Source organism: Lissotriton helveticus, chromosome 8, assembly GCF_964261635.1.
Source record: "Lissotriton helveticus chromosome 8, aLisHel1.1, whole genome shotgun sequence".
In the NCBI taxonomy this organism is placed as follows: Eukaryota; Metazoa; Chordata; class Amphibia; order Caudata; family Salamandridae; genus Lissotriton; species Lissotriton helveticus.
Window position 1 is genome coordinate 77,547,373 of NC_136069.1, and position 24,176 is coordinate 77,571,548.

Genomic DNA, 24,176 nt, shown 5'->3' on the forward strand with positions numbered 1-24,176 from the left:
CTTTGGACTTCCTATAAGTCTACGGAAAATTGTAGACAGAATACCCACACAACTAAGGAAAACAGTGATCCACTCGCTGGTAACCTCGCGACTGGATTATGGAAATTCACTATTCCTGGGGGCACCTAAATATGTAACCCAGAGGCTATAGATGGCCCAGAATGCTGCCGCAAGAATACTGTGTGACATCCCTACGCGGGAATCAGTAAACTAAACACCTACGGAAACTACAATGGCTCCCAGTGGAGGCCAGAATAAAGTTCAAAGTTTTGGTCATAACTCACAGAGCACGGCACAATAAAGGTCCAAAAAAAGTACGAAATCTAATCTCCCCCTACATTCCAAAGAGACAGCTGCGTTCCAGCGCATAAGAGAGGCTAGTACAGACTAAGGTTATTAGAGAATAATGGAGAGGAAGATCTTTCTCCCACTTGGCTCCCAAATTATGGAACTCCCTACCACTGGAACTCAGGTGGATAGAAGGGGAGCCGCAATTCCGCAAAAAAATCAAAACATGGCTGTTCATGCAATATCTGTAAGGTATAACTTGCCCAAACTCAGTACCTGACTGCTCAGAGCTGGGAACTAAAGGCAGCCATGCGCTATATAAATTCATCATTCAATAGCTATCTTGCCTCTAGAGATTGTAGGGGACCTGCGCACTGCATACCTGTTCACAGCAGAGCACCTGTTTTTATTACACTTCAGCTCAGAAGAGACTGCGCCCTCAGATGTAAAACACACAACAGCTGGGCTCAACTCCTCATCACTCAACCGACTCGATATTGTGGTAGTCTAACAGAGCAGGACCATGTGGGATTACCTGGTGCGAAGACCTCTTCTCTTCAGTGGTCAATTCCAGCGGATTATATAGCATAGAGAGCCTTGGCTTTTAGCCTGCATTGCAAAATCAAGTGGGTATTTTCCAGAATCGGAAGTGGTCTAAAACAGCTAGATGAATGTTTACCTTTCATGTCCTTAAGACACGCTTGCACCCTTGAAATTATTCTCAATTTGCGATTAGCAAATTGCGAATCGCAAATTGAGAATAACTTCCCATTCCTTCCTATGGGCCTCCTGGCCCATAGAAATGAATGGGAAAGTATTTCTTAAGTGCGAATTCGCAATTTGCGAATTCGCAATTAAGGAATATCAAGAAATCGCTAAAGAATTGCGATTTTTTTGATACATACCATTTGCGATTCTCAAATAGCGATTCTCAAAAAATCGCTATTTGAGAATCACAAATAGGTATCTTGATACATCTGCCCCTATGTTCCCAGGTTTATGCTCTCAGTGGTTGTTAACCCCCACGAATGGCATGCGTCAGATGAGCAGACCGCTCCCACTGCTGACTCTGGGCAGCAAGAGGCGGCCACCCCACAGCGGTACACCCCTATGTTCCCTTCATGCTTCAAGGCACTCTGCCTCAAAGAGGATACTTTTGGGAGATTTGTGGTGTATGCCCTGCTGCATCGGTTATCGAGGCCTCACAACAGAGGACTCTGGCAACTCAACAGCTATGCGCCTGCAGGAAGCAACAGTAAAACACAAGTGATCACCACCGGGGGCCTTCGGAGCGGCAGCCGCCAGAAGCTTTCAGACCTTCGGCGGAGGCAGACGAGGGCCCCGGGTTTAGGGGTGGGCGGAATTTGCATAGTCGCGCTACACAAAGCTCCACAAAATGCTAAAAATCTCCGCGAGCACGCAAAAAGTTCGGCGAACATGGGGAATTGCTTGTTCCGCCTGTTTGCGGTGCTTTTTCCCTGTTCGCGAACACTGTTTGCGCGCTCGGGGAGAAATATCTCGCAAACACGCATTGTGAACGCACAAACAAGCAAAAATTACGCGAAGTTGCGGATCACGGAATTTTTGGCAATTTCGCGTTCTCCGCGGAACGCGAAATTACCCAAATTCAGCAAATTCCGCGAGCGGAACGGAATTTACCGCCAAGGCCTACTCGGTTTATCCTCAACCAGGGTCACACGTCAGAAAAATGAACAAGCATTTGCAATGCATCGATCCCGCCTCTGGGATCTTATATGTATTTAGCAATGCCGCATATTAGCCTGGGGGCTGAAACATCTACTATTCTTTAATATGGAGGGAAAGTAAGCACCAAACTGCGTGACACGCCTGGAATGGCAACACATGCAGAGAAATATTGCCTTTCATCGGAGAATGGTATAGTCCAAAGCTGTTTTTAAAATAAAAGCAGGGCGTTCGGTGGTCATATCACTGAAAATACAAGATTTGAAAAAAATATTATTGTCTATTTGTGCTTTGGGGATAATCCTGTCAGCTCGTGCCAAGCTATGGTGGGTCTTTGGAGTCATTAAAGTTTTATTTTTTTTTTATTTTTTTTGGGTTCAAGACATTTATTGAGCATTGTCAGGAACACACAGCGTCTCGCCAACAACCCGGAGGCCGGCCGCTATCAGTGCATACAGTAATACAAGGCATTTCCAACATGCATGCGTGTTACAACAAGTCTGCCAACAGTTCCATCCAAGTGACAAGTGCAGCGTCTGTACAGCTAAATAAATGAGTCTCGAGGTTTTTTTGGTTGTTTTGAATTTTTATATAACCAGTAACATGTGCAGTGTCCCTACAAACTCAGGAGTGATGGGGGGGGGGGGGGGGGGGGGCACACGGGCATTCAGGCGGGCATATCTAATCTCGATAGGCAGAGGGGGGGGCGGCGGAATGGCAGAGTCATGAGGCCACAAAAGAGGGAAGGGCCAGCCACAGTATCGGAAGCAACGGTTAGCAGGCACCAGGGACGTCGCGGAGGATGTGATTTCCCACATAGGTTCTGAACTGAGGGGGGGGGCCAGGAGAGGGACAGAGAGGGGGGGAGGGGGGGGGGGGAGAGAGAGTGGGGGGGGTGTGGGGGGGGGAGGGGGGGGGATGGGGAAGGGGGGGGGGGAAGGGAGGAAGCAGCAGACATAACATGTCATATACCTTAGCCCAGGGGCTGTATCGCAAGTCCAAAATAGCACCATCTAAGGATCATTTCTTCCCAATTTCAATTGCTGTCAGTCCCAGGCGGGATTGGGGGGGGGGGGGGAAGGAGGAGTGAGGAAGCAGATAACACATCATGCCATATACAGCAGTCCAGGTGTTACATTGCAAGACCATGAACATTATCAACAAAGTTCCGTTGCCCAACTTCAAGTGCTGTCATCCTCGGGCGGATCAGTTATCAAATAACATTGTAACGGGGCCCATATATCAGTAGGCCTAGAAGTAGGCGGCAGTAGTTCAGAATAGGTATGCAATTGCTCCTGGCAATACACCATATCACTCATCCAATCCTTGAATTTGGGCGCTCTTCCCCTCCCCCATCTACAGGCCACCCTACGTTTGGCCAAAAGCATAGCCAGTGCTACATATTTGCGGTGAGCCGCTTGGAGAGGTGCAACATATCCCAGAAGGGCCACCATTGGGGATGGATCCACCGTTATGTGTATCATTTTAGAGAGGGCCTGAAATACCTGAGTCCAGTATCTATTCACTTCAGGACATCCCCATGCAAGGTGAAGGAAATCAGCTCCCGGGGCCCCACACCTGTCACAGGCATCGGTAGGCCTAAGCTGGAATCTGTGTAGGCGCGCTGGAGTGTGGTACAGCCTGTGCAGGTATTTATAGTGGATTATCCTAAAACGGCTGTTAGACGATATGCGCTCAGTTTGCTGTAGGCAAAATTCCCATTGGGTGTCCGTGAAGGTCAGTGCTAGATCCTGTTCCCATTTCTGCCTAGCGGGCAGAGCAGTGTATGTCGTGTTGACCCGTATAGATTTATAGAGTGCCGACACCAGTTTAATAGGATGGTCGTGAAGCAGCATGTTGTGTAAGGGAGGTAGCACCGGGGGCTCGCTGGGGAAATCAGGCGTGATAGCTTGCAGTCCGTGTCTGAGCCTAATATAATAAAACAAGTCCAGGGGAGTCGGGTGTATGCCCTCATATAAATGTTCCCTAGTTCGGAAGACGCCTTCTAGGTACAGGTCTCCCCACGTAGTGACATTAATCTTTTTCAATAATTTTTGAAAGCCAGCCTCTTGTAGGAGCGGCAGCTGTGGGTGATAGGCCAGCGGCATTGACGGTGCGTATAGGAAGTGCAAGTCCAGCTTAGACACGATAGAGTTCCATGCCGTCACCGTGCTCGACACAGTGGTAGGGGTCTTGTCCCTTCCTTCAACCTGGGAGTAGAGTGCGCCTTCAATAGGGTTGGGGTGTGCCAACCAGTGCTCAGCCGCCAGTTGGGGCATATATCTCTGCTGGCGCACCCAAAAGTACGCATAATGGGCCTGAGCAGTTCGGTAATAGAGCTCAAAGTCGGGGATTCCAAATCCCCCTTGTGAGTATGGCCGGATAAGTATCTCCCATTTGAGTCTGGGCGTCTTACCCCCCCACACTAGTCGGAGCAGTTCTGAGCGTAACAGACGAAAGAAATGGGAACCGGGGTGGTACGGAATGTTCAAGAATAAGTATAAAAGTTGAGGGAGTATGACCATCTTAACTAAGGAGGCCCGTCCCGCCATGGAAAGAGGGAGCGTGATCCACCTGGATATATTGTCACTCATCCTGTCCATCACAGTGCCATAGTTTGCACGAATCAGTTCTTCTCTACTCTTTTCCACATGTATACCCAGGTACTTAAAATCCCCTGTGCTCCAGGCAAGTGGGAATTCAAGTGGGAATTGAACTGTCGAGGCAGTAAGGGGGAAAATACATGATTTCTTCCAGTTGATTTGAACCCCCGAAAGAGCACCAAACCGAATGAATTCACGGAGTATGGGATGCAAGTTTTCACTAGGGTGGCGAACATAGAGGGTGATATCATCAGCATACATAGAGACGAGTAACTGTCTCTGAAAGCAACGCAGTGCCCTGTCCTGATGATGCTGACGCAGCTTAGCCGCCAGGGGTTCAGTGGCTATGGCAAAAAGAAGGGGGGACAGGGGGCATCCCTGTCTTGTTCCTCTTGTGATGGGGAAGTCCGATGACAGTTTCCCATTGATGAGTACTTTGGCTGTTGGATATACATACAGTAATTTAATCCAGGAAATAAAGAGAGGTGGGAAGCCCATTCGCTCAAGTACTTTAAACACATAGTCCCATTCGAGCGAGTCAAACGCCTTGGTGGCGTCTATAAAGATGGCTGCCATTGGGAGGTCTTCATGGACGGAGTCGTATACTGAGAAAAAGGTACGGAGATTATGTGATGTAGCCCTTCCAGGGACGAATCCGGCCTGGTCTGGAAGGATAAGTGCAGGCAGGAGGAGGCTGATGCGTGTTGCAATCAGTTTCGCGAGGATTTTAACGTCGCAGTTTAATAGGGACAAAGGCCTGTAAGAGTCGCAGTTCGAGGCGGGTTTCCCTGGTTTAAGCAGCGATGTAATGAGGGCAAGTCTCATGGAGGCAGGGAGTTGGCCCACCTCCAATGCGTCTTCAAAAACTTCCCGCAATACCGGCGCCATGAAGTCAATAAACGTCTTGTAGAATTCTATAGGTATGCCATCTAAACCGGTGGCCTTACCCGATTTCATGCCCATGATAGCTTCCCTGACCTCGTCTAATTCAAAAGGGGCGTTCAAGAAGGACCTCTGCGCATCACTCAACCAACCTAGGGAGACATCCGCCAGATAGTCATCCAATGTGAGTTCACCATGTCTGCCAGTGGAGTACAGTACACCATAATGGCGCACAAATTCGTTAAGGATTTGGGTGGTGTCTCTAAGTATGAGCCCCTCAGCCGTCTCAAGTTCCAATATTATCGTCGGAGCTCGCAATAGTTTGACCGTCGCTGCCAGAGCTTTCCCAGGCCTCTCACCCTCCCCATATCGTCTAGCCACCCAGTATTTGTTCCGAAACTTTACCTCGCGAGCAGCTTCTTCAGAGAATTCCGACAATTTTTCGCGAATGGTAGCGAGGGTCGTATTGTCAGGGTTTGCTCTAAGGCGAATTTCAGCACTGCGCAAGTCCGCCTCTATGCTGCGTAATCGGGTCAGTATGCTCTTGAGCACTCCCGAGCCCTTTGATATACATAAGCCTCGGAGTGTGGCCTTAAAGGCATCCCATATAGTCGCAACGTCCTGGACAGATTCTTTATTGCGTTTAAAGAAATCTAGGCATTCATCACGGAGTTCCTCTTGGAATACCGCGTCCAACAACATAGTGGGCTGCATGCGCCACGCCGTCACCGGGGGGCCGAGCTCAGCACCAGTCAATGTGATCAAAACGGGGGAGTGATCGGAGTACGTCCTGGGGAGATGTGACGCATGTATCAGCGCTGTAAAAAGATGTGAGGTTAAGAGGAAATAATCAAGTCTCGCCCACGACTTAGCCTGTGCTGTAAAGTGTGTACCCTCCTCTCTAGGTCCGCAGTGCGACCGCCAGGCATCAACGAGATTGTTACCAGCAATAGTCGCTCTAAGGACTTCGCGCCCATTCGTATAGTGGTGTGGGGCGGGGTGTGATCTATCCAGAGGGGGGTGTAGTGTCACGTTGAAATCTCCTCCCCATATGATGTGTTGTGGTCCTGTCTCAACTATAGCCGCCCATAGAGAGGTAAAGAATTGAGGGTCATCCGTGTTGGGTCCATAACAACAGACAAGTGTTACTGACATGTGTCCTAGTCTACCCCATAATAAACAATACCTTCCCTGGTGATCCACCTTGGAGCCAGCAGGTCGAAAGGGTGTGGATCTCTTAACTAGAATGGCTGTACCTCGTGCATACGATGAGTAGTTAGCAAAGATCGAGTGAGAAGCCCACCTACTCCCAAAGGCCTGTGACTTGTGGGGCGCAAAGTGCGTTTCCTGTAGGAAAGCAATGTGAACATTATGACGATCAAGGTAACTCAATATTTGTCTCCTCTTCCTATGATCCCCCAGCCCTCTCACATTCCAAGTAATCACAGTCAAGCGTGTGTCATCCATGTAGTCGTGTAATACAATAACTGCAGAAGTAAAGTTTGGATGGCCACCAATCCATCCTCAGCAACAATCAAATCATCATCCAGTCGGACCAGCCCATCACCCTCAAGTGGAAACAAAAAATGGAACAGAAAGGAAACGACCTTAACCCCTCCGCCATGTCCCCGCCATGAGTAACGTGCAGTACACCCATCCGGCCCCCGCACCCCCAGGTCATAATCAAGGAGTCTTCCATAGAGCAAATACGTGAGCTTAGTATACAACATGCACATGTCAAAACTTGAATCCCAACAGAATTCCCAGCAACCCCCTCCCCCCCACCCCTCCCCGACAACCCCAGCAACCGGACCAGGCTGGAAAAAAAGCAGACAATTCTCAATGTGTAACTGTACATAACAAAGCATCCAGAGCATTCAAAGGAGGGTCCACATCTTTCCGCGTTAGCCCGTTCTACCCAGTCGTCAGTCCACCACCCCTCACCCACTGAAGCCACCCCAACAACCCCAGCAACCTGACCAGGCTGGAAAAAGAGCAGACAGTTCCCAATGTGTATCTGTACATAATAAAGCATCTCAGAGCTTGCAAAATAGGGTCCACATCTTTCCGCGTTAGCCCGCTCTACCCAGTTATCAATCCTCCACCCCCCACCCACTGAAGCCACCCCAACTTGCCAGCATCCCATTCCCACCCCCCACCCATACCCCAAAACAGTGCTAAATAGCAACCAACAAACAAGCAACCATGTGAATGTCATTGGGGAACACCCAGTCGGGGCCATCAGAGGTGCACGTTCCACCACCCCCAGCCATCCCACTCCATGCATGTCCACTCTAGGGTCACCCTCGGAGCGAAGAGGGATGAAGGGGGTGGGGCCTGGCATACATTACCACCTGCAGTCCAACACCCGTCCATGGCACCCCAGGGGCAGCAGCAGCCATTTCCCGGCAGGGCGAGTTCCACCTATCCTCGAGGTGAGTGAGGATGTACCAGTCAATTTCAGGAGGATACACCGAAGAGAGCCAGCCGCCACTTACTCTGGCCCAGATGCATTGAAGTCTTCAGCTTCCGCAGTCCTCTTGGGTCGTTTGGGCAGGGTTTTAAGGTAGTCTTCGACCTGCTGTGGATTGAGAAAAAAATGCTGTGTACCCTGGTGAGTGACTCGTAACTTGGCCGGGTACAGGAGAGCATAGTCAATGTTCAAGTCACGGAGCTTCCTTTTAACAGCAAGAAATTTCCGTCGTTGTTCTTGTACCACCGGGGTAAAATCAGGGTATATCGAGAATGGCACACCATCATATGTCAGGTTCTGGTTCGCTCTAGCTGCTCTGAGCGCCGCATCACGATCTCGGTAATTGAGCAGGCGTGCAATAATGGGTCGCGGTGGGGTCCCTGGTTGTGGTTGAGGCCCAAGGGAGCGATGTGCGCGTTCCACAATAAAGTGAGGCGAAAGAGCTTCTGCCCCAACTGTTGCTGTAAGCAGTTTCTCGATGTATAGTTCCATCCTCCCCGTGTTGGTCGATTCCGGAATGCCCGTGACGCGCACGTTGTTCCGCCGGCTCCTGGCTTCCAACTCCTCGTTCTTGGCAGCAATTACCCTCAGGACATTGTCCATTCTGGCAAGGCGGGAGTCATGTGCTGCGGTTGTGTCATCATTCACCGATATTCTGCGTTCCGCCTCAGATATGCGTTCTTCATGGACATCCATCTTATGGGCAATGCTGTCCATCCTGGACGTGAGTCGGTCTACCTTGTCGACCACTGTCGCAAAGCCCTGTCGCATTTCTTGCAGGATGGTGGCCATCTCCGGGGTCAGCTGGGTCGATGTGGAGGCCTCCGCGACCGGGCTTCGGGGTGGCACCGCTTCTCCTGTGTGACGCGTCCCCTTTTTCTGCGGCGCAGTTTCAAACTACAGTTTGGGCTGTCGACTGTCTGGCTTCCCCATATCGGCAAATCTATATATGGACTTCCTGCGTCCCTGCGCCGTTTGCACCGCCGTCTTGAAAGGGCTAGTGAAGAATATAGTGGCCACACACCATGCAGTGCGGTGCAGCAACGCCGATCTTGCAGCTCGTGTGCCAGGTATTGGGGGTAGCTGAGCAAGTGCTGGCGGGGGTGGCTTTCAGCGTGAAATAGTGCAGTGCCGGTGCCTCGCAGGAGAAAGTGCAGGAATCTCGGCAAAGCCGCAGTGTTTTTCAAAGGGGTGGGAGCATCCCCATTCCGGCTCAGTAAGAGAAAGTGTCCCCTCGCATCCAGGCGTTCTCCGTACAGTGGCAGGGCAAGAACCAGTGAACCAGATATCAGCTCCACTTCAGGCAGTGCAGCGTAGTCCAAGCCTCTCCTGTTCTACCCCCAGCACCCGGCAACAGTGGCGCCCCAAGGACAGTCTTCCCAATGATGGCGTGGAGCGAGGAGAAGTGCAGAGAGAGATGGCAAGGTGCAGGACTCACCCAGCAAATATTAAGTCCCTCGAGGGAGCACCGATGAGCCACAAAACTGAAGTGCCGGTAGCGTGTAGGCTAAGTGGCAGAGGGCGGGCAGCAAGTTCGCATACCGTCAGGGTCTGTGCGGGCCGGTATGGGTTACGGGCGCCCTGCCGGTAACAGCCGGCAAAGCCAAATGCGCCAAAATACACTTTTTGCCGACAGCCAAGGGGAGCCTCAGCCCAGTAAATTCGGCGGGAGCACCACACCCCCTCTGCCACTACTCCGCAGATACTGCTCACCGTAATGCCTTCCGCCACCAATCTCCGCCGCCGATCACTCTGGAAGCCCAGGTCGGGCCACTCGCCAAGGTCGCAGGGCCCTCCCGCCTCGTGGTGAGCCGGGGGCTCGCGTAGATCTGGGAGCCGAGGTCCGACACCGCAGCAGGCAGGCTCCCGTCAGCCGGGGGGTTCCGTCAGCCGTAACTTCGGCGTCCGAGGGTGTAGAGCCTCCAAAGTCACACCGATTGTGGAGTGGTGCCAGCTGCCCCTCCGTGGGGATTTTCGGGCGGGTGCGTGCAGGGAAAGTAGGATTAATTCAGGATTATTACGCCAGGCTGCTGGAGCCTCACGAAGGTGCGGCCATTCAGCTAGTGCGCCCTCTAGCGCTTCGGAGTCATTAAAGTTTGTCAGATCTTTGGATGTACCAGAAACGCCAGGTCTCCCTCGTGAGTAAAACGCAAAAATGTAGAGGCTGGGTTGAAAGTTCGCCCACACGAGACTGAATGCCACACCGAGTGAGAAGGGCAAGGCGTATGCCTGCACATTCTGTTCCATTTCAGGGCTGTCATCAGAGCAGCCACTGAGCAGCGCTGCCAGTTTTTGAAGTAACCAGCTAACCAAGAACTATCATGAAATTAACACAATAGTATGCCACTTCATTGGGGCACACATGGTTTATATGAACATATATTGGCAAATATGTATAATTGTTGTGGGGTGAAAAAACTATGTGTGGGGGGGGGTCTCTCAAAGGGGTCTGGACTATGTAATTAAGGGCATAGCTTAAAAACACCCTTCTGTCTTTAACATAGTGTGTCTCCGTACTGGTATTTTGCGGTTTCTGTCATTGAATCCAGATATATAATACGGCAAGTAACACTATACCTACAAGCCAGGACTATTGGCTTTGTCAGTGGTTGTTAGTTGCGTAAGACAAATAAGCAAAAACTATTGGTTTGTTGTATATAATATTGAAAATGTTTCAGTTCTGAAATGAGACTACAGCGAGTCTCTTCGAAGTTACTGCAAAGTAAAATCTGCGTTGTGAATGTATTGCGGTGTTTTGACCACGTAGTAAAGGTTGTTCTCCATGTGCCTAAACAGCCATCCAGAGGTCTGGCACGGACTTCAAGTATCTCACCCCGCAGCCACGCATTATCCATCCACCTGTGTGTGCATATCTAGCTTGTCATCCAATGACAGGGAAAAAAATCCCCCTGTTACATTCCAGCACGTGTGACACCAAGAATGTCATCTATGGAATAAAATGCCCCTGCAGAAAACTTTATGTAGGACAAACGGAAAGAAAAATAAAGATAAGGATCACGGAGCATAAGAGTAATATCCGCAAAAAAAATCAGAAATCCACAGTGGCCACTCATTGGATGGAAGCAGGACACAATATAAGATAACTCAGATTCACAATACTAGAAGTCATTAAACCACAAAAGGATATGGATCAACACAAAAAAAGACTAAGAGCGGAATACTACTGGATTCGCAAAATGGGGAGTCTCCACCCACAAGGATTAAATGACAGAACTGAATTATCATGTTTTTTGTAAAATGTAAAAGTAATGTTTTCATATTTCTGCATTCACTCCAAATTGTATATGCAATCATATTTTGAAAGTACCATAACATCTACACACATTTGCTATAATATCTTGTTTTTGAGCTTTTACACTCATATACCAATAGTATAGAATTGCATAGTCAGCCCTACCCAATATGGCCGACACATGTTATTACATAGTTTTATGTTTATTTCAATGATTTTCATTTAAATTTAGAACACCCTCACATCCGAGGGGTTTCTGCATTATTTTCAGCACTACACTTTATTTATACCCGTTTTACACATATATAATTCATATTTGGAGCAGCTCTAAGGCACGATACTTGATTATTCATCACGATTATTTTCAGAAAAATCTTTGAATATTTTTGGATATTTACAAATATATAACAGACTACTGCCTGTTATTGAAAGAATATCTAGATTCCGTATAGTTTATATACTCATTAGAATTTTTCGCGACCTCCGTAGTTGCGATCACGTGATGAATAAACCGCCAATGATGAAAGAGAGTTCAAATAGACTACCATTACAGAATCTCTTACTAACCGTGATTGGTTGCAGAGCGGCGAACGGATTTGAATACACCGAAGCTGACTTCATGTCCACTAACATAAGCGATATAACATATATCTTTTCACCGGTATACTTTATTTGGTACATAAATCGCCCCCGAGTAGGTCTCTTAACGTTCAGAAATAGCGATACAATGCCGCATTTTGTTTGAACTCAATATATCTAGCAGCACACAGCCATCAAAACACAAATACCGGTAACAGTGTAGTTCAAATGATTGCATATCGATAGGAGAAAGTGATACAATTGGGATACACTAGTGAAGCCCTCACAAACATGTGTCTAATGTATTTATGTACATGTACAGACCATAATTTATACTGTATATAAGGCTAGCCTAAGTTTCCTTTTCTTTCCGTTTATAGACCCCTGAGAAAGGGTCCCATATGACCCGAAATGCATAGGGAATATGTGGAACTCATGAAGCTATTTTGAAATAAGAATGAAATATATAAATGATTAAAGAAGAAAATGGAATTATGAAATAAATATTATTCCTAAAAGAAAATAAAGAGTGTAACAAATTATTTAAAGAGAAGAATTTGAAAAGACTAATACAGTCATTGTGGAAGTGCACACACCCACTAAGGGTGGAATCCTCCACCCTTCCTTGAGATTCATGTCTAGCTTTAGGCATGTATCTCTGACAGTACGTTTGCATACATATGCATTGTCTATATTTGACTCTACGTGTAGCTGCTGTTTGTTCTTGACTACTTAGGTGTTATTAGTATTACCGTTGGTGCTTGTATGTTAATATGTGCTAATATTTGACTCTATAAGTACTAGTGTACATTTGTGCCTGAATGTGTGTTGAGGGTAAATTGTGTGTGTGCGCGTGCAAGTTGTGCTTTTGTGTGCACCACACAAGGGCCAGGCCTATTAGTTTTGCCAATGCTTGTTGTAACAATGGTAAACAAGAGGACACACTTTAATTCAGCCTTTTACAAAATAGCTTCTTTTACAATATGTTTATGTTTTCCATATGATATTTTAGCACAATTTCACTCACGTGCTCTAATTTCACACTGTCTAATGGCTTATTAGTGTATCTTAGAAGTCTACACCTGCATGTCATGGGAGGTTTGTTTATGTCCTTTTATGGTCTGTGGACGATGTTTTGAAGTGAACAGAAGAGATGTCTGTGGCGTGCTACGAGCCTGGAAACAAATGTTTTTATGAGATTATTTTATTCTCTGAGAGAAGTACGATATACAACTGGATGATGACAATGTAAGAAAATACAAAATTCCAATTCTTTGTGCGCTTTTGCAGGTGTCAACATATGACTAATTCTGCATGTTTGATCTTGGTCGCATGCACTGGGCAGTGTCTGATGAAGCACTGGGCAGTAATGGCGGTACAGGGACAGGGAGAGTATAGAAGAAACGTCCCTAGTAAATTCTCCTCCAGACTCCGCATTTCCTCCAGAAACCAGTACATTTCCCTTACCAGTGAACTCTTCATTATGCCCTTTGTGTTAAGTGAGTCATCACAAAGTAAAGCAAAGTCTTTAGTTAGGATTTTCACAGGCCAGGGCAGTAAAACGGCATCCCTGTAGCAGTGCCATTTGGCTGACATGGACAATGGTACACACTGTACTGCTTCATCGGATTAAAAAGGGGGTTTGGCTATTACGCTTGACAGTGTCCTTACACCCCTTACCTTCTTAGAGGATACATAGGAGATGTAGATACTTAGGTGTCACCCTTGAACAATGCCAATCGGTCTCGCTATTGGGATCTTATATGTATTTATATGTATTTAGCTATGCAGCACATTAGCGGAGGGGGAGCGCGACACTCAGCATTTTAGCTAATGTCTGCGGAGGGGTTCTGCTGCCTCAAAAAGCGCCTTCTTCATTGATACGCACTTACCCGGACTTCTAGTGCAAAAGTGATTCAGCACCCACGCTAATATGCCGCATGGCTAAATACATATAACATCCTAATGGCGAGACCAATTGGCATTGCCCGTGCTTGCTGACTAGGCGTGTGCTATAGAAATACCATATTGCTACATACATACCATGGCTTTACTTTCCAAATTAACTAACCCCTCTCAGAAATTTCATAAAAGGATCATGCAGACTGTTGGCTTATGGAAGAATTTCATGTAGAGGAGCTAGGACTAATATTTTATTTTAGACAGGAATTTCCCTTACACATAATACTACAGTGTTTCTTGTCACAGCTGCTGAGCATATTCTAAAATATAAGCTGAACGAGCAACATGAAGCTCTACAAAGGACTCACAACAAAGTTTGAAAAGTGCAGTTGGCAGTGCCTGGCACACATGATGCTAACATACAACCAGACACAGAATCAATTACCTGCAAATTTTCCAACGCCTTCTTTATAATCTTCTAAGACTTCATAGTGCTCTGCCCTGTGAACAAGAGTAGAACTTTCACACGGATACATTGGGTTTAAGGCATCTATTTGAAACACTGATCTTGCATTAAAACCAACAACATGACCTAAGACCATCCCACAGATCTACAAAGTGACTTAGCCGCTCAGCTTTAGGGAGTGGTGAGGGAAAGCAATGCATATGGAAGAACATACCATAGTCATTAGAGGAGGATATGTAACTTTCCATGCACATACACATCTTGGTCATCTAAAGAAGTGAGAATTTTAAACAAAAAAATCACATGTATCCAGGGATGCAGAAAAGAAACTGAGGGTTCTACAACATGGAATTAAGAATACATTTCCATTTGTCTCATAATTATATGACACAGCGCCAGCAATTCCTTGTTTTTAGGTATGGCGGAACCCGGACCCTAAATTTCAGATCCCAGTAGTAACTGGCCGTGCCTCTTGTTCCAATGGGTGGCTTCAGCCCAGAGTGTTCCTCTCAGCGGAAAATCTGAGCCAGGAGGGCAACATTTTCACATGTATCTCCTCCAACCCTAAGCCCACAACTAAAACTCTTTTCTAAGCCGTTCAGACTTGATAGTTATTAAATTGTATTGTTTGAATTGTGCCCATCTGGACAAAAACTACAAGACACCAGCTACTTACTCTCTTAACCGGAACTGATACTTTATGGCACTGCCTTTGACAACCCAACACTGCAAGAACTTGGATGGAACCCCTCATGTGAGTTGGGGGTAAATTTGATGTAAAGGGAGTGTTCTTTTTCTTAGCGCTTTAGGGCACGGAGTTTATTATGTGCTCTCTACTAGGCGATGCTGCATCCGACTTCTTAGCCCCTACCATCTCCTGGAGTAAGTGTAGGAGAGTAGGGTCTGCTATCCTATGGTCACCCCAAATTTTTGCTTTTTGCTTCACTGGTTTTCGACTACTGAGGCTGTGGGCCTGCTGATCAGACCCCCAGCCTGCTGTTCTCTCACTAAATTACTGACACATGTGCTATAGGCACATACCAATTGGAAATGGACTCCTTGTCAGCCCCTGTATAATGCACTATAGGTGCCCAGGGCATAGGGGCCACCAAGGCCTACCAGGGGCTGCAGCATATCTTTTGCCACCCCTGGCTGGTTCTTAAATTGACACAACTGGCTGATCACTCAGCTGGGGTAAGGTGGTGTAATCACCCCTTGCTTAGATATAGTATACCTATATCTAAACCTATATCTGGACACATGTAAACCTGTGAGCCACTCCTATGGAAGGCCTCATCAATCCTGGAGGCAGAGTGCGTGGTTTTATGTGAGATGGAGCTCTAGCATGAGCTGAGCCTGTCTGCAGCTGTCGGGAACAACTCCCTAAGCTGTTTCAGGATAATGCCATACCATATACTCTTAAGTGCCTTATAATCCTCGCGGTTAAATAGCAACTTTGGTTTGGCTTTATCAAAACATGTCGTGTAAGGTGTCATACGATTTGGAATACTATCCCCTCGCCAGTTCTGGCGACGGGGATAGCATTCCACCCCTCTAGAGGGGTAAGACATGTTACTTCACTTAAATGCGGTTAATTTCTCCAAAGACCTTAAGATCCACAAAATGGATGCCTCTGCCACAGACAAATGTCTGGACCCCTGCAGTTGACCGAAACTCAACCAAATGGGTCCTGGACAAAGGGTTTCCTGTCACAGGAGGGTGTCACCGCCCTCCAGACAGGAGATAGTGGATTGTAGCAGGGAGGTTTGAAAGAAACCAGACACTGCCTGGGGCGCACAAGGCTGCCCCTTGCATAATCCGGCCAAACCGGTTCTGGGGCACTCCAGCCCTCGTGCCAGGGCGGCCTGGATCAAAGGAAGGGGGTGTATCCACCCACTTCCTGGGTCCCACCCATAGGAGGGGACCTAGCAGGTAATCACGCCCCCCAGATTGGAATAAGAGTGGGAGCAGTGCCAATGCACATCAGATTTCCTGGAAGAAACATTAGAAACGAAACTCTGGACCCTTGGACCTCCATCTCAACGTGGAAGCCCGAAGAATCTCCCTTGTGGTCAAGGAGTGACCACCCTGCAGCAGCAGGCACCATCCAGCCCTCGACGTCTACTTAGTTGCAGTTCCCGCCGGAACTCGAGCGACTGAGATCGACGAGATCAAGCTTGCCTGCCTTCCAACAGCCCGATCCACAGTCCCTGCAGAGCTGAGACCCGTGGAGGCGACCGGAAGCGTGGGGCACGCCATCTTGAATTGACCACGAGACGCTGACCGTGCAGCCCACGAGTGACCCTCGAAGCTGTGCACCGGGGTTTGAGAAGCCCCCACCCTGAGCTACTCCTGAGCCGAAGTTCAGCCCTCCACACTCGACGAGTGCTGCGTGGGGCCCTTCTGCTCCATTTGGCTCAACGCGTTGGCCCGGTCACTTGCCAGCCGGCTAGTGGTCCCTGTGCCGACGAAACTACAAAGAAGACTCGTGAATCTGGTTGCTCCAGATCCACACCAGCTCCCCTGAAAAGGAGCCCCGACTCTGACCTTCCTGGTCCGAGTGAGAAGCAATCTTCCGATCCCGCGTGGATTGCTCTTGCCAAGTGTTGTTTGCTCCAAACTTGAAGCCGACTGCACCGACGGTGAGAGCCTGCGTGGGACAGATCGTGACCTGCTCCTGGACGTCGCAGATGCCCCAGAGCCCACGTGACAGCGGAGAGAAGCTCCTCGACGACCACCTGATTGCGCCCGACATTGCCTGGTTCCGTCCTGGTTCCACCCTGGTCACTGCTGAGTGACCCAGACTCTGTCCCCTCTGCTTTCAGGTACCCTTCGACTTGAGTCCACCCTTGGACTCCACCGGACACTTCATCTTTAACCCGCCTGCAGCCCTTTCAGCTTCAAGCACCAAGAGCCTGCGTGTCAAAACCCGACGCCACTTCGACCCTGTGCACCCACTTCCTGTGGGTGAGGTAACTTTGCTCCGCCGGTGTTCCCACACTGGTGCACATCTCTAGGGTCTGTGTGTTAAGTTTTGTTCCTCTAGGTCCAGCGGAAGTCTCCTTAAACTTTAACTTTATGACTTTTACGCACCATTGGTTAACATTGGTGCATGCGTGCGCTTTCCGCACATCTCCCGAATCCCGAGGGCCATTCCCGACTTCAGCATTGCTTGTCCTGACTGCTCCCAGCGATTCCCTAGGCCCTAGACCTAACCACTGTTCGAGTGGCATCTCTTATACCACTTGTTTAGTATATGGTTTGAGTGGCCACCCGCCCTCATCCATAATTGTGCAACTTGTATGTTTAAACAGTGCTTTTGATTTAACGCTTGTGCCCCTTTATTCATAAAGAATACTGGGGATTGTTTTTAGTAATAAACACATATATTTTTATAATATATACTTGTGTGGTGTCCTTTCATTTGATATTACAGGATTGTATGTGGTAAAACAGCTCGCTTAACACGACCTCTTAAGTTAAGCCTTTAGGCTGCTTAGTCCATGCTACCCCTAGGATAGCTTGTCTAATAAGGTTGACTTACAACCAGACACCATAAGGGATTGTTTGGTCTGATAATAGGTGGTTCCAGAATTGGAAACATCACCTATCAGGCCAACTTCTCACATTGGTGAGCAGCGGTGCGGATTTGAGCTTGCTGTTTTACCATTGCAATCTTTGTATCAAATTGAAAGATCACATCAAGTACCTCTAGGTACATATAAATCAAAAGCTTAGCATATTAAGTTCTACTGAACTTAGTAGTTGTAGATTAAAGGGATTAGCACACCCTGACTACAACTCACTAGCAAGGTACAGTAGGAAAACACTTAGTGTAGGTAAGTGCACCACTTACACCTCACTAGCAGCCATGTCTGACACAGGAAAAGCCTCAGGGTCTACTCCTGTGACAGTTGACCTTACCCAGGCAACTTTTGGATATGACAAACTAACCCGAAGAGACTTGATTGCCTTGTGCAAAGCAAGAGGGTTAAAAAGGGGCAGAAGCCCCACCTGCCAAATCCTGGTAGAAATCCTAGAGCAGGATGACTTAGAAAGGGCAAAGGTAGCTTCCCTAGAAACAGGAAATGGAGGGAACCCCCCTGTAACTGACCCCCCTCAGGAGGAAGATGAGGAAGAAGAAGAAGAGGAGGAAGAGGACTCAGAAGTTGAGGACTTAGAAGATCAGGATCAGAGGGGTAGCCAGGTTCCAGTTGCCAGGCTTAGCCAGGCCAACCTGGACCTACTGGGGAATGGAGAGGGCCAGCACCTCCCCAGAACCCACAATGGGATTCTCCCAGGCAACAGAAGAGTGAGATCTCCCTCAGGGGACTCTCATATTTCTAGTGCCTCCAGAGAATCAGAGAGAGGCATGACTGCTTCTCAGAAAGCTGAGCATAGGGCTAGAATGAGGGCTGTCAAACTCCAAATAGAGAGAGAGGAGGTAGCCCTGAGTCAAGCTAGACTTACCTTAGCTCAAGCTAAACTTGCCTTGGCAAGAGAGCAAAAATTAAGTGGCTTAGATGCCACTGGTGGCAGCAAATTTCCAAGAGAAAAAGACAGGGGCTATGACAATAGAAACCTGACAAAAATTGTGCCCCCCTTTAAAGAAGGGGATGACATCCACAAATGGATGACTGCTCTTGAGAGAGCCTGCATGGTACAGCAGGTTCCTGAGGATCAGTGGGCTGCAATTTTATGGTACTCCTTTTCTGAGAAAGGGAGGGACAGGCTCCTCACAGTTAGACCTGAGGATGCCAAAAATTACACTGTCTTGAAGAGTGCTCTTATTGAAGGGTTTGGCCTAACCACTGAGCAATACACGTTGTTGTTCAGAGACACCCAAAAAGCACAGACTCAAGACTGGACTGATTTCGTTGAGTGTGCCACTAAGGCTTTGGAGGGTTGGTTGCAGGGAAGTAAAGTTTCAGACTATACAGGATTGTACAATCTTATGATGAGAGAACAGATCCTTAATAACTGTACAAACCAGCTGTTGCATCAATACCTTATTGACTCTGATCTGACCTCTCCCCAAGAATTGGGAAAGAAGGCAGACAAATGGGTCAGAACAAGGATTAAGCAGAAACCCCAGAACCAAGGTGGTGACCAGAAGAAAACAGACCAGAAGGGTGGTAATCAGAATCAGAAAGATAAAGAAAAAGACCAGAAGTCTTCAGGCCCCCAAACTAATAGTAAGGAGGGTGGTTGCCAAAATGGAAACAAGAAGAAGAAGAACAAAGGTCCAAAGACACCTTGGTGTAATACCTGCAAATCAGTTTCACACTGGGGCAGTGAGTGCACCAAGGCAAATCCAGTTCCCACCACTACAGCTCCTAAAGCAACTGCAACCCCAAGTACAGTAAGCAGTGGTGGAACACAGTCCAAGGGTGTAGCTGGGTTGACCCTGGGTATTGAAGTAGGATCTGGCCTAGTCAGAATCCCTACACAGGCAGTTCTCCTGTATGATGTGGACATTGAGTTGCCCACTGCAGTAAGCCCCAGTAACCTGGGCAAATACAGGCAGACTCCCTTAATTAATGAGAAACTGGCTCAAGCCTACAGGGACACATGTGCCAGTGTCACCATGGTGACACCTGGCTTTGTGGACCCTGGACAGATTGTACTAGGTGAGAGCTACCTAGTGACCAACGCCAGCAATCCACTACCTCCCATAGTGTGGCAGTTGTGAACTTCTCCTGGGGAGGGGTTGATGGCCTAAAGAAAGTTGTGGTGAGTGCAGACCTACCAGTAGACTGTCTGTTAGGCAATGACCTTGAAAGCTCAGCATGGTCAGAAGTGGAGTACAGGACTCATGCAGAAATGCTAGGGATTTCAGAGCATGTCCTTGCCATGACAAGGGCTCAGGCTAAGAAGTGCCTTCCTGAACCAGTGGTGGATCTTGAAACAATAGACCAACCACAACCCAAGAGAAGGAGCAAGAGAGGAAAGGCTCAGCCTTCCACCTTGCCCCAGGTTGAGGATCAAGTTTCAGAGGAAACTGATTCTGCAGTCCAAGAGGAGACTGTCTCTGAGGAGCTTGAACCTGACCAGGTTGAGTTTCTGGGGACAGGGGGACCCTCAAGGGCAGACCTGAGGCAGGCTCAATTAGATTGCCCTTCCCTTGAACCCCTCAGACAGCAGGCTGCTGCTGAGGCTGCTGGGGATGCCCAAGGTACCCATACTGTGTATTGGGATGATGGACTCCTTTACTCAGAGGCTAGAGACCCCAAGCCTGGCATGACCAGGAGGTTGGTCATACCTCTGCAGTTTAGGGGGTTCCTTCTTACCTTGGCCCATGATATTCCCCTTGCAGGACACTTAGGCCAGAACAAGACGTGGGACAGGCTTGTTTCACACTTTCACTGGCCTCACATGTCAGAGGATGTCAAGGAGTTTTGTCGCTCCTGTGTCACTTGCCAAGCCAGTGGTAAGTCAGGTGGCACAACAAAGGCCCCCCTAATACCACTACCTGTGGTGGGGGTCCCCTTTGAAAGAGTTGGAATTGATATTGTGGGTCCAATGGACCCCCAAACAGCATCTGGGAACAGGTTTATACTGGTGGTAGTGGATCATGCCACCAGGTACCCAGAGGCTATTCCCCTGAGGACCACCACAGCACCTGTGGTGGCAAAAGCCCTCATTGCAGTTTTCTCAAGAGTGGGCTTCCCAAAGGAGGTGTTATCAGATAGGGGCACCAATTTTATGTCCAGCTATCTGAAAGCAATGTGGAAGGAATGTGGAGTAAACTATAAGTTTACCACCCCATATCATCCACAATGCAATGGGCTTGTGGAGAGATTTAACAAGACCCTTAAAGGCATGATAAAAGGATTACCAGAAAAGCTCAGGCGGAAATGGGACATTCTTTTACCCTGCCTGCTCTTTGCTTACAGAGAGGTCCCACAGAAGGGGGTTGGCTACAGCCCTTTTGAACTTTTGTTTGGCCACCCTGTGAGAGGTCCATTGTGTTTGGTGAAGGAAGGATGGGAGTTACCTCTCAAAAAGCCCAAACTAGACATAGTGGACTATGTACTTGGTCTCCGCTCCAGGATGGCTGAATACATGGAAAGAGCATCCAAAAACCTGGAGGCCAGCCAAGAATTGCAGAAAGCTTGGCATGACCAAAAGGCTGTACTGGTAGAGTTCCAACCAGGACAGAAGGTGTGGGTACTGGAGCCAGTGGCTCCAGCAGCACTCCAGGACAAATGGAGTGGACCCTATCCTATCATTGAAAAGAAGGGAGAAGTCACCTACTTGGTGGACTTTGGAACACCCAGGAGCCCTCACAGGGTAATCCATGTGAATCGCTTGAAAGCATTTGTGGACAGGGAGGACATGAGCTTGCTCATGGCCACAGATGGGGATCAGGAGGAAGAGAGTGACCCTCTCCCAGACCTGCTTTCTCAGAACCCTGATGATGGTTCAGTTGATGGAGTAGCCTTGGCAGGCAGCCTCACTGACCAGCAACAGATGGACTGCAGACAAGTTTTGCAGGCCCACAGGCATTTGTTTTCACTCACACCCAGCCAGACTGACTGGTGTACCCATGTAGTGGACACTGGTGACAGTCTGCCTGTGTCATGTGCTGATGTACGCCTTGAAGAGCGCCGGTAAAATCCACCCAGTCCATTAGACTACATATCCCAGAATCCCCGGAGTTGTGGGCGGAGTATAAAGGGAGGAAGTCGACAACGTGGGGGCGTCGGATATTCTGGTTCCGGACCGGGAGTTAGGCGTTCGTGTTTTGGAGTTCCTGTTGGGCACTGTTTGTTCCTTGGCTGAGATCTCTTTCCTGTTTATTGGAGGTCGGAGGCGGATTCGGCTTCAGACGTCTAACAGCGGTGAGACGCTTTCCGTTGTGCCTTGTGTTGTTAACAAGGCGCTTCCTTTGTTTCCTTGAGGATAACCCATTTCAGTGCCCCTGTTGGTTGAGTCTCAGTTGTGGGCTCGTGCAGGGTGCGCTGCTTTAATTCCGACCGTGTTTTGTCCTGGCGGCGGTTCCCCGTTGGCAGAGCCTTCTTGCATCGGCTCATGCGGGGAACGCCTTGTGGACTTTTCTTTAGTCCGTGTTGTTCCCGGCGGCGTCCCCCGTTGGCAGAGCCTTCTTTCAACGGCTCATGCGGGGAACGCCTACTTGCTTTCTTTCCGTGCTGCGCACCCCTGTTGGCTGAGCCTTTTTGCACCGGCTCGTGCAGGGTGCGCTCCGTTTCCTTTTCCTGTGTGCCCCTGTTGGCAGAGCCTTCTTGCATCGGCTCATGCAGGGTGCACAGAGTTAACCATACACAGATCTGAGACTTCATATCAGGTACTGTAGATCTTACTTTACATTGGGTGACGTAACCTGTTATTCTATCGCTTTATAAGTTACTTTGTACTCTGGTGTTTGGTCCGTGCAAAGAGATATCTGAAAGTAGAGAAGCCCTCATAGTAGCATGGTATGTACTACGCAAGCGTTCCTATGAGTTGGTCAGGATAGTGTTTCAGGCATTCACCAACACCCTTATATGATTGTGTATTGCAGGTGGTGTGCTCTATGTTACAGACCTGTTTGTCGGATCAGATATAAGGGAAGAGACGTATCTTCAGGGTCTATTCTTAGTTTATTTACAGGTACTGATCACATTGATTATAGAGCATTGTGGTGTTGTATGCCCATAGAATTGAGACGATCACTTTGTTTGTTTTGTCATTACAGTTCTCCCTCCCTGCTGTTCCCATCCTTTCCTTCCTGTTTGTTATTTTTTCTCTGCCCTCGCTTGATCCTTCTTGGGCCCTGGCTATAATAGCTTTCAGGGTTCGGATAGATCAGGAGGTGGCCTTATTACATCATCCGGCTGATCCCGAGGACTTGGAGGATAACAGAATATCCGACCCAAGTTTTACCGTCCTCCCGATCAGTGAGTTGTTGTGATAATGGCATCTTTAGATGACGTTTTAGCTGCCTTGGTGTTAGTTCAGGAGGAACTCCAGTCATCAAAGCAAGAGGCAGCTGAGTTACGAAATAGGATTGATACCATGCAGAGAAACCCTTTCAGCGCCGGGGCGGCGGGTACGCCTCCGACAAATGCAGTGGTGGTGGAAATGCCGACTATCATACCTTTAGCTAACCCCGAGCGCTTCAAGGGTGATGCAGGTTCCATACAGGTATTCTTAACCCAAGTTACCTTACATTTTTCCTGCAAACCCAGATCCTTTCCTACCAATCAAGCCAAGGTGGCCTTTTTAGTGTCTTACTTGGCCGGTGATGCCGCTCAATGGGCGGTTCCTCTAATCCAAAGAAACGACCCCATCATTCATGATTGGGAGGCCTTTAGGGATGAGTTCGTGAAAGTGTTTGACAGAAGAGCAGACACTTACACTGCAGATAGAGAGCTGTTACTTCTGAAGCAGGGTAATCAAGATCTATTAACGTACTTAAACTCGTTCAGGAGGCTTGTTACAGAAACCAAATGGCCAGAAGCCAAGCAGGCTTCTCTGTTTCATCAAGGCTTAAGTGAAGACATGAAGGATGTCATTGCTCAGATAGACCCTCAACCTAATACGTGTGAGGATTTGATAAATCTGGCAATGCGCTTAGATCATAGGATGAGGGCTCGAAAAGGGGATCAGAAGAACCGTACAACCCCTTCGTATGCTTCTCCCAAACCCGCTGAGAGCTCTCCTGTGTCAGGAGCCGAACCCATGGACATAGGAGCAGTAAGAGCCGCATTAACCGCGACCGAAAAAGAACAGAGAAGAAAGAACGGGCTATGCCTGTATTGTGGTAAGAAGGGGCACTTTGTGCGAGAATGCCCTGTTAAACCTAAGGTGTCTAGGTTCCGCTTTAATAAGGGGGCTTCAGCAGTAGTGGACAAACAGACGGAAAACTAGAGGACTCCGAGGCTAATAGAGGGGTTCCTTGGAGTCGGTCGGTCATCCCTTCACTATTGAACGATGTAGTGGGTAAGAACCATTTGTTCATACAAATCAAGTTGTTTGTAAACTCCAATTGGGTTGAGACACAGGCTATGGTTGATTCAGGGG

General features: G+C 48.3%; 1 protein-coding gene across 2 annotated transcripts in view; it reads right to left on the bottom strand.

Annotated features, from left to right (window-relative positions):
* Nucleotides 1-24,176, bottom strand: part of QTRT2 (queuine tRNA-ribosyltransferase accessory subunit 2) — a 187,497-nt gene that overhangs the window by 112,463 nt on the left and 50,858 nt on the right. For both annotated transcript variants that reach the window (XM_078656655.1, XM_078656656.1), the window contains exon 3: nt 14,130-14,185. In XM_078656655.1, the coding sequence (XP_078512781.1) occupies nt 14,130-14,185 (56 nt within the window). The remainder of the gene's footprint in view (nt 1-14,129; nt 14,186-24,176) is intronic.